Source organism: Mus pahari, chromosome 22 (assembly GCF_900095145.1).
Source record: "Mus pahari chromosome 22, PAHARI_EIJ_v1.1, whole genome shotgun sequence".
In the NCBI taxonomy this organism is placed as follows: domain Eukaryota; kingdom Metazoa; phylum Chordata; class Mammalia; order Rodentia; family Muridae; genus Mus; species Mus pahari.
In genome coordinates, this window is record NC_034611.1 from 27,786,445 (window position 1) to 27,797,716 (window position 11,272).

An 11,272-nucleotide genomic window follows, 5' to 3' on the forward strand; every position below is an offset into this window, starting at 1 on the left:
CTGTTTTTTAATGATTTCCTTCACTGCTTAAGCTTGGTTATCCTGGAACTCACTCTGAAGACTGACCTTGAACCCAGAGGTCTGCATGCCTCTGTCTTCAGAGTGTTTGGATTAAAGGTATGTGTCACCACACCTGTACCTAAACTGTTTTTTATTTCCTTTTCACAAGGTAGAAGCTTAGCTAGGTAGCTTCTTGCCCTGAGGACATCACTCTGTTCATTTGCTCTTTTCTTTAATCTGTTTATTTCCTTGGATGCAGGACTTAGTTCCATTTTTCCTGGTACTCATTTCATTATAGTTCTCTGTAAACATGGCTATTAATAACCACAGGACACAGTCCATACTAGGCTGTTATGAAATCTCCTCTGCAAATGCAATTAATCCAAAAGCTCTTCACTTTAGCCTCAGGTATATATATATATATATATATATATATATTTGAACAAGGGTAAAAAGCAGCCACGTTCCTCACCAAAATGTCACAAGAAAAATCTCTAGGCCACATATTCACATTCTTCTTCTTGGAGATCTCCTGAGTCATGCCCCCACAGCTCAAATCACCCTCAGTACCACTGTCTTCCTTGTTGTTTTTAGGATGGTTCATTGAGCAATGCTTAAAGGATTCCACTGTTTTCCTAATCCAAAATTCCAAAATCCACATTCCTCCAAACAAAAGCATGTTTAGTTATCACAGCACTATCCCAACCCCTGATACTAACTTCTGTCCTTTTTAGGCTTTTAATGCTGTAAAGAGACATCATGACCAAGGCAACTCTTATATAGACAAACATTTAATTAGGGCTGGCACAGTTTCAGAGGTTTAGTCCATTATGATCATGGTAGACAGCATGGTGGCATGCAGTCAGACATGGTGTTGGAGGAGCTAAGAGTGCTATATCTTGATCTGCAAGCAGCAGAAGGGGATTGTGAGCCATGCTGGTCATAGTTTGAGCATATTTAACCTCAAAGCCTGTCTCTACAGTGGCTTACTTGCTCCAACAAGGTGATACCTCCTCCAATAAGGCCACACACCTCCTCATACTGCCACTCTTATGACCGAGCATTCAAATGCATGAATCTATGGGGATCATACTTATTCAAACCACAACAACATGTTTTTAAAAAATCCAATAAAAATATAAAAACCACAAACAACAGTCAATATTTTATTTATCCATGTTTCCTATATATATAGAGAATTTGTATTTTAATATTTTATCTATCAGCTGAATTATATGTCTCCACCAATATCTGAAAAATAAGATGGACTTAAGCAACATAATTTGGTATGTAATAAATCTTTTAAACAAACAGGGTTAGAAAAAATGGTTATTGTTGTGGCAAGCATATTGAAAGTAAAATTATAGTCTTTTCCTCCACAAGATGGGACACCAAGATGTTATGCAAATGATAGAAACAAACTAGAACTTTTTTTTCTTAATCTGGAACATTCCAACCAAAACCATGAAGGAATGCACTAAAACAATGTTTATTTTCCTGTAGATATCTGAAAAAATCCAAATGCACATTATTTAACCAGAGTCCAAAGTTCAGGGCAAGTGCTAAAAGATCCCTAATTTTTAAAATATTGTTTATTTAAAGTAAATCTGTGCCCTCAATCTGTAAATTATTAAAATAAGTAAATAAGGTCTCCTTGTCAGATCTTCTCATGTGAAATAATTTTTTCTTTATTCATATTGTCTGGGGCTGGGAGTGGAGCTTAGTCATGAAGTAGGTGCTTAATGTGTACAATGCCTTGGGTTCATTCCCTAGCACAGAATAAAAAGCAAACAAGAACAAGACATAAAGAGAAGAAAGGAGAAAAGAGAACATTTGTAGGGCAAAGGACATACTTTTCTCTCCTAGTGAGGGTTTGAATTTCTAAGACTGTTAAATATTTTTGAGATGGGTGTCCCATCCCTCAACAGATGCTTGTAGCCAACCATTGGACTGAGCACAGGGACCTGGATGGAGGAGTTATGAGAAGTACTGAATCAGCTGAAGGGATTTGCAATCCCATAGGAAGAACAACAATGTCAACCAACCAGACCCTCAAAGCCCCTAGGGTTTAAATGACCAACCAAAGAGTACACATGGAGCCATGACTCCAGCCACATATGTAGCAGAGGATGGCTTTGTTGGGCATCAATGGGAGGAGAGGCCCTTGGTCCTGTGAAGGGGAATGCCAGGGTAGGGAGGCAGGAGTGGATGGGTGTGTGGAGGAACACCCTCTTAGAAGCAGGGGAAGAAGGAATAGGATAGGAGTTTCTGGGGTGTGTGTGTGTGTGTGTGGAGGGAGGAGACCTGGAAATAAGACAGCATTTGAGTGTAAATAAATCAAATAACCAATAAAATAAAATTTTAAAGAAGACTGCTAAAATAAATAGGCAATAGATGGATTAAAAGGAGAAAATCCAATGGATTTATTTAACATTTATTTAATGTATACAGGAGCCACACAAAATATGATGCTCAGAGGCCCCCAGCGATTGACTCTTAGGAAAGATGGAGTTGAGGAAGCTATAGACAAATTTTACTAGGGTAGTGAAAGATTTGTAAAGGGTGATGAATGAACTCACAGTGGCCAGGGGCAAATTCCTCTAGGCTCCACGTGAAGGGGTGTTTAATTTTCAATCTCTGTCTGTAGTATGTGTTTAATCTTTCTTGGTTAATGAAATTTCTCATTCTTAGATAGTAACTTGGATTTGTTGTTGCTACGAAGAAAACTAAGTCATTTAGAAGAATTTGACTCTCGTCTCCGGACACTGAGCAGTCTAAGGGCGTGGTCCTGCTGTTTGCTCAGTATTTGGTGAGGGTACACTCACTGTGTCACAGCACTAGAAGAAAGGCAAAGTAACCACAAGAAGAGTATCTCTTCTCTTCTTATGAAGCCACCAACGCTGTCATGGTGTTCTACCTTTACGATCTCACCTAACTCTAACTTCCACTAGTTCTCTCCAATACCATTGATCGATAACTTTGGGAATTCATTTTTTTTTTTCAGTACATGAACAATTTTAGACAATATATTCAAATCATAATACTTCCCAAATATGTGTCATAGTCACATTAGCACATTAACTCAATGCCAATAATCTCAAAGTATTAGCCCATTCTAGCACCAACTCAAAAGATTGACCATACAACTTGAATATGGGTCAGATTCAAGACACGAACCATCCTGGGAAAAATTCATTGCGGTTTTGAACGTATGGAATGAAAGAAAAATCTACTTCCAAAATGCAGTGTTGAGACCAACATATGACAGAGGAATTAATTCCAAGGGGGCAATAGGCAAATACAAAGGAAACTGTCACCAGTCATGATCAAAACCAAACAGAGTTTTGATGTTTGAAGCATGGAGAATCATTTTTGACTCCCATCTTACCTCCAGGGCACACTGTACAGCGATCCTGTTTGCATAGACATTTTTCTGATGGTGCCACACTACATTCTTCAGTTCTTGGAGAAGCCAGCAGTGCTGTGCCTTGAATTGATTCTTTTGTGTCAGCCCCCTTTTGAGTGGTGGAGATGGAGACTGACTGTAGGCACTTTACATCTTGATTCTCTGAAAATGCTCTGTATTCTCCAACGTGCTTTCATTCTGTTTCTTTCCTATTGTCTTCTCTTATTTCACTGCAAAGCGTTGAAATCTGGGTATGGCGATGTGTGCTGGCAAAGCAGAAGGAGTGATCAGATCTACCTCTGCCTTGTGTATACAGCAAGGCTCAGGGCAGCCAGGGGTATATAGCAAGACCCAGTCACAAACAGACAGACAGATACCCACAGAAAAATCTAGTTCTTTCTCAGTTTTGAAATTTCTTCTGCCTCATAAAAGCTTGTGACTTTTCAGTAGCCTACTTAATCGTCCAATTGCCCTTAGATGCGGTGAATATAATAACATAGACAAGTTCTTTGCAACTTTAACAAGAACGCTCTTTATTCCCATTTCCAAACTTTGGTTCCTTTAAAGTTCCCTTTCAACTGAATGCTTTATTCTGATAATTATTAAAAGAAGGGTCAAACTAAGCCCTTACAGGTAATCTATTTTATCTCACTTAAAGGTGTCACACCTACTTGTTTAATTATTGGACATAGACCATATTTAACACAAGTGGAACCAAAACGACCACACATTTCAAAGCATCCACAAACCTGTAGGCAGCAGAAACATTCACAGAGTATAGTTTTGTGAATGTAAACTTCTCTCAATGGCAATGGATTCCAAGAAGGAAATCTGTCTTAAGAGAGAACTTGGATATTTCTGGGGGACAAATTTTTTAATTATTAATATAATTGGCGCAGGAATATTTGTGTCCCCCAAGGGAGTGCTAGAGCACTCTTCCATGAACGTTGGAGTCTCCTTGTGTGTTTGGGCTGTCTGTGCAGTGCTGACCATGACCAGTGCTCTCTGCTCTGCAGAAATAGGAATAACCTTCCCGTACAGTGGGGCTCACTATTATTTTTTAAAGAGATGCTTTGGCCCTGTCGTGGGATTCCTGAGACTTTGGACTACTTTGTTTCTCGGCCCGGGCATACTTGCGAGCCAAGCTCTGCTACTGGCTGAGTATGGCATTCAGCCTTTCTATCCCAGCTGCTCTGCCCCGACTCTACCAAAAAAATGTCTGGCCCTGGCGATGCTCTGGATTGTGGGGATTCTGAATTCTCGTGGTGTCAAAGAGCTGTCATGGCTTCAGACAGTGAGCACAGTGCTGAAGATGGGCATACTCGGTGTCATTTCCCTCAGCGGCTTGATCTTGCTGGTGAGAGGGAGGAGGGAGAACTTACGAAGGCTTCAGAATGCCTTTGATGCCGAGTTCCCAGAGGTCTCTCAGTTAATAGAAGCTGTTTTCCAAGGATACTTTGCATTTTCTGGAGGGGGATGCTTTACATATATAGCAGGTAATTATCGCTCTGGGGGTGGGGGTGGGGGAACCCATGGCTGATATGTTGCATGTGTGAAGTGAGCATCTTTCATTATGTACTGACTATCATCTTACGTAAACTATTTAGTGTTCTACTTTGAGTTCCTAAATCACCTACTTTTAATTTTTCTCCCCGTTCAATCCATTCCAAACGTCTATGAGAACAAACAAACAAACAAACAAACAAACTCCTTCTCTTTTCATCTTATTTTTCTGGGACCAGAAGTATGAGACATGCTGACTCAATGCGGTTTTCTTTCTGTTAATGTATTAATGCTCAGATGGTGGAAAAATTCCCTCCTGTGAAACCGTGGATCTCGGAATGACATAAAAGCAGCAGACTGTATTGGTGTTCTGAGTGGCTGTGGTACACATCGTCTCTTCACTATTTTCATTTATTTCTTTTTTGAATCGTGTCTTTTTATTATGAACATTTCTTCTTTCATGGATGAAATGTGTTGCTAAAGGTTCATAGAAAATTACAATTGGGAAATGGGGTGGGGCCATAGATCGATCGGTAGTAGAGCATTTACCTAGCATGTCTGAGGCCCTAGGTTTGATTCCTAGAACAAGAAAAAAAAAAAAAAAAAAAAAAAAAAAAAGGTTTGGATTACTGCCTGTACCAAAGGTCACCTGAGAGAGGCTTCCTTTTCCTCACGCCTCAGCCTGGCCCTCCTGAGCTCCTGCAACTTCGAGACCTCTTGCTTACCACAGCAGTACAGAGCTGTTGGAGTTTCTTGTAGAGCAGAGCCTTAGGGGCGGGGCTTTGCTTTGTATCTACACTAGGTTCTTTAGGGTTTTTGAACACAAGGGAATTGTAGCTGCCTTGACAGCTCGCAGACAAGACTTAATACCCTCCCTTTCAATAACATGTGACTTCTGTCCTTAAACTCTGCACTTCTCCCTTCTTACCTCCAGGGTCTCTTCACATTCATTTCTGTTACTTCCTCTCATCTTACAAGTTCTTTGTTACCTTTCCTTTTTTTTTATGTTAAAGATGAATGGAATTACCTCTTTTCTTTTAAAATTTATTTATTTTATGTATATGAGTGTTCGATCTTCATGTACCAGAAGAAAGCATCAGAACTCATTAGATGGTTGTGAGCAACAGGAGGTTGCTGGGGATTGAACTGAGAGCAGCCGGTGCTTTTAACTGCCGAACCATATCTCCAGCCAGGAATTGACTCTTGAATAAACCTCCCTTTAATTTCATGGAATCTCCCAGCTTCCTAATTATAGCAAGTATTTTCTCCTCCCTACACTTGGTCTTTTAATCTCTAAAATGGTTATCATAATTTAAGATCAGTACACTTTTTTTGTCTTAAAAACGAATTATATATGGTATTTAATACTCACCATAAAGAAATAATGCAATCACTATGTACATCACAAAACCAGGTGTCGTGTATTTACACCTATAATACCATGACTCAGGAGGTACGAGAGGAGGATCAGGAATTCAAGGCCAGTTTGGCTACGTAATGGGTTCGAGACACTGTTCTCAAAAGCCAAGTCAAATAAAAAAACCATTTACTTCTTCCCTAGAAAATTAATAGTTAGGATTTGTTATTCTCTTAATTTGTACTGTGGTAGTTAATTTACTAAATAAGTTTTAAGATTTCTAAGTAGCACTTCTACTTACAAAATGTGATTTATTGGCATCTAATAAATAGTGTCAGAATAATTTGACTTTCAAGATCAAGACCCAAGGATATACACTGCCTGTCTGCGTGTTATTATAAACTGTTATAAGAATAGCCTCTTATTATATAAGCTGCTTATAAATTAAATTACAATCTTTGTCACCTTGCTACAAACCAAATATGTAACAAGAATAAATAAAAGGCCAAGAAGAAAGTGTAGTTAATTTAAAAAGTTGCCCTCTTGCTTGTTTCAGAGTTTTAACTAATAACCATAGCTATTAAAATAGCCTGTGTGAGTTAGGCACATGACTATGCTGGGGTTCAAATTTTGTCTTTGTACATGGTAGGCAAGCATTCTACCACTGACATATAACCTAGCCCAACAACAACAACTTTAAAAGGTTTTAAAGGCGTTGGCATTAGAATTTTATGGTGTCGTCATTCCTTCCTTTGGTGGTTTGAAAGAGAGTAGTCCCCATTGGCTGATATACTTGAATGCTCAGTCACAGGCAGCGAGACTGGTTGAAAGGATAAGTAGGATCAGGAGGTGTGGTCTTGTTGGAGGATGTGTGTCACTAAGTGGGCTTTGAGGTTTCAAAGACCTATGACAAGCCCAGTCTCTCTCTCTCTCTCTCTCTCTCTCTCTCTCTCTCTCTCTCTCTCTCTCTCTCTCTTGCCTTGATGATAATTGACAAACCCGCTGAAACTGTAACCCACCTCCCAGTTAAATGCTTTCCTTTATAAGATCCACCATGACCATGGTGTTCCTTCTCAACAAGACTACAGTGACCAAGACACTTCTGACACAGAACTAAGCAATTTGAGTCCCACAAGCTGGAAGTGGCGGTGAGAATTAACATTAGATCTGCTAATTCTTTATTCCTTTTATGCTTCATCTGTTCATATCAGTTCCAGGATGGACAAGCACTTGATGAGTGAGCTATATCTCCAAGCTTGTTCTTTCTATTTTCTTTCTTTTTTTTTTTTTCCAATTTTTATTAGGTATTTACTTCCTTGTTCTTTTTTAATAAAAGGATGGTTTAAGGGCTTAAAAAAAATCATTAACACAACACCAACAAACCAACACCAACAAAGAGAGGGAAACTAACTCCTTTCAGTACTTGCCTCAAGAACATGTTCATGGGATGATCTTGCTAGTCCGGGGAGTCTCCTCTCTCACTTTCTCAGAGGTAATGTTTTTGCTGAATTGAAGAAGAAGCAGTAGCCAAGTTGTCAGCAAGGAAAGAAAGAATGTTTCACATTAAAGAACAGGGACTTTAGCAAGAAGAGGCATGGTGTGTGTGTGTGTGTGTGTGTGTGTGTGTGTGTGTGTGTGTGTGTGTATTTTTAATGGCTAGGTCACCAGTTCGACAGAAGTAATAAAAGGGCCCATCAACCTGTCACCTGACCTGTCTCCACAGCTCTTGCTTTTGCTCACAGTCACTTAACATATTCATGATCTTCACTTTCATCTATGTGATTGCCTAATGTGGAGCTCCTCTTCTTGACATTAAATCTCATGAAATCTCTGTTTAACATTCTATTCCTACGATTTGAGCCCATTGCCTACTTCCTACGCAAGGAGTGTGGAGATTGGGGAAGGCTGCAAATGGTACCTTCATCCCAACTCTCGTGTCGGAAGAAATGCATCAATGTGCCGTAGTGGTTTGCCTCTGAGTATGCGGGGCTGCTGTGGCAGAATGAATGGAAAGAAGGTCATCTGATGTTTGACACATGTACGATTTTAAAAATAAGTTGAAGAATTTATTTCTAATTTTTCTCAAGTCTGATGTCGCTGTTTTATGTGTTATAGGGGAGCTGAAGAAACCCAGCAAAACAATTCCTAGATGCATCTTTACAGCACTGCCTCTGGTAACTGTGGTGTACTTACTGGCTAATATTTCCTACTTGACAGTTCTGACACCCTGGGAAATGCTCTCTTCAGGTTGGTATACAACAAGAGCAAGACAGTAAATAAAGTACAGTTCTGGTATGGCTGTGTCACTTTGCCAGTCAGGGTGGCTGTGCATTGCTCAATTTATGGTGTTCTGACAACAGTGTGGTGAGATTCACTTCAAGCACAGCTATGTACTTCCTGATTATGTAGAAAAGTTATGGAGTGACGCAGATTCAAAATACTAGTTATTGTCTGTGTGATCTCAGGCAGAGTGATACTACATAATCAGTAACTATGTCTTTTAATACCTGCAAACGCTTGTTTGTCAGTAGTCTATGTGACACAGAGAGTGGCAAGTTTGAAATGAGGGACATTAACAGATGAATAAGCAAACACTAATGGCTAGTTGATAGCTATAATCAATATTATAAGTACATAAAATAGATACTTATCTTAAATAACTATAAATATTGTGCTGACAAATGGCCCTAAATATATTGAAATTTTGATTCAAACCAAAACTGAAGAATAAAGAATTAAAGAATATGCTAGGGATATTTCTAGTGTCTTAAGACACTTATATTTCCTACCTGATGGTTCTAACACCCAGGAAGATTTTCTCTTCCAAGTTGTATATGCAAATAACAAGACAGAAATAAAATACAGTCCTTTCCGTACAATTGTGCCACATTGCCAGGCAGGATGGCTGTGCACTGTTCATTATTATTATGTGGACTCAGCTCACGGTGTTCTAGTAACAGGCTGGCGAGATCTAGAGCATGCTAGGGTACTTGGAAAGCAGAGGCGGGAGCATCTCTTGGTTAGGGAGACCCTTTTTTAGAAAAGGGGAGAGAGAGAGAGAGAGAGAGAGAGAGAGAGAGAGAGAGAGAGAGAGAGAGAGAGAGAGAGAAACTTTCAAAGAGCGAATGAACAGTCACTTAAAGATGAGTAGCAGATTCAAGAGGTAAAAGGAAATTTGAAATAAAGAAACAAAAAAAAGAAGGGAAAATGGAAGATGAGCTGTTTCCCACCACCACACCTCAAGCCATCACCTCCTGAGATAAACCTGTCACTCTGTAACTTTGGACTAAGCAGTATTGGGGAACTCTTCTTGGTCTGGTGAGGACTTGAGTTTAGTTTCTTTACTGATCCAAAACCATACATATTTATAAGGTATCATATGGCAACTCATTATCGTATATACAGTGTGCAATGGTAAAATCAGGGTGTGCCGGATTCCCAACTCCTTAATCATTTCTTTGCTTGGGGAGATTTCAAACCTCAGGGTAGGTTTGATAGAAAAGCCCCACGGAATTTCCTCCACTGCAATATGACTACGCCACAGAATGCTGCCAAGGGGTGTGCCCCAGCAGAGTTGGTTCCCTATGGGTCTGGGTATACTTGGCATGAGAGACGAGACAGAAGCAAGCTTCTGTGGGAACAGAGCAAACGCAACCGTTGGCAGATAGACTAACTCATGAACTTCCCCAGCTGTGTCAGGGGTCATTTATAACGGTAGATCTCAACCTTCCTAATGCTGCGAGCCTATCACACAGTTCCTCACATCCGAGTGACCCCAACATACAATTATTTCTGTGGCTACTTCATAATTGTAATTTTGCTACTGCTATGAACTATAATGTAAATATCTGATAGGCAAGATATTTGATGTATGAACCCTATGAAAAGGTTCTTGTTAGGGTTTTTATTGTTGCAATGAAACACTATAATCAAAGACCAAGTTTGGGAGAAAAGGGTTTATTCAGATTACACTTCCACATTGCATTTCATCAGTGAAGGAAGTCAGGACAGGAACTCAATGGGGCAGGAACCCGGGGGCGAGAGCTGCAGGGGACGTGGAGGAATGCTGCTTAATGGCTTGCTCCTCATTGCTTGCCTGGCCTAGCTTCTTATAGAACTCAGGATCATCAGCCCAGCAACGGTACTGCTTACAATAGGCTGGGCCCTCCCTTATTGACCACTAATTGAGAAAAATGGATCTCATGGAGATATTTTCTTTTCTTCCCCCCCCCCCCTTCTCCATGTCCTACATGCAGTGACGAGTCTTGAGGACTGTTCATTTAACTTGTCCCCTGGCTTAGTGCTGATGTGTGGAGTAGGAGGGAAGGGCAAGGGTGTGGAGATGGGCAGGGGTTTGGGTCACATCTCGTCAGAGGTGCCTTGGGTATCTGTGACAAACAGCACACAGTTGGATCTCTCTTTTCTCCCTGTGACAGGGCTTATGATGAACTGCTCATATTTCATTCTTAATGGAGTTTTATTGCTACTCCAAAATAGTGAGATTGATTTTATATACTTTCTGGGGTGCTCGTTTCCCTCGAACCTGGAAATCACTATAATCACCACGAAAATTCTGTCTCAGCATCTGAATCTGCACCTCCAGTTTCTTCTGAGGAGTGGGTGGAAAAGGCAGCTGTGTGTTAGGAAAGAGCCCATTTGAGGCCCTGATGAAAGGATGCACGGCTGCTTCCTAGGAGAACTGCTGGATGGCTGCCACCTATTTGGGCTGAGCCGGGCACTATGGGTGCTGAGTTGTTGGTTGCAGGCAGGGGCAGCACTGTCCTCGGGCCACCACAAGCAGTCCCAGTGTTCTATAAAGGGTGCAGCTGATAATGCTGGCTTAGGAGTCAGGAATCTTGCTGAGTGGGGATTGATTGATTGGTTTTTATTTTTTCTCAATTTTTAATTAGGTATTTTCTTCATTTACATTTCAAATGCTATCCCGAAAGTCCCCTATACCCTCCCCCCACCCTGCTCCCCTACCCACCCACTCCCACTTCTTTTTT

At 40.5% G+C, this 11,272-nt stretch overlaps 1 protein-coding gene across 1 annotated transcript in view; it reads left to right on the forward strand.

Annotated features, from left to right (window-relative positions):
- The first annotated feature begins 4,131 nt into the window (after window positions 1-4,131).
- Slc7a13 (solute carrier family 7 member 13) overlaps window positions 4,132-11,272 on the forward strand; it is an 18,553-nt gene continuing 11,412 nt past the window's right edge. The window contains exons 1-2 of the mRNA XM_021222392.1: window positions 4,132-4,902; window positions 8,382-8,513. Of these exons, the coding sequence (XP_021078051.1) occupies window positions 4,212-4,902; window positions 8,382-8,513 (823 nt within the window). The 5' untranslated portion in view covers window positions 4,132-4,211. The remainder of the gene's footprint in view (window positions 4,903-8,381; window positions 8,514-11,272) is intronic.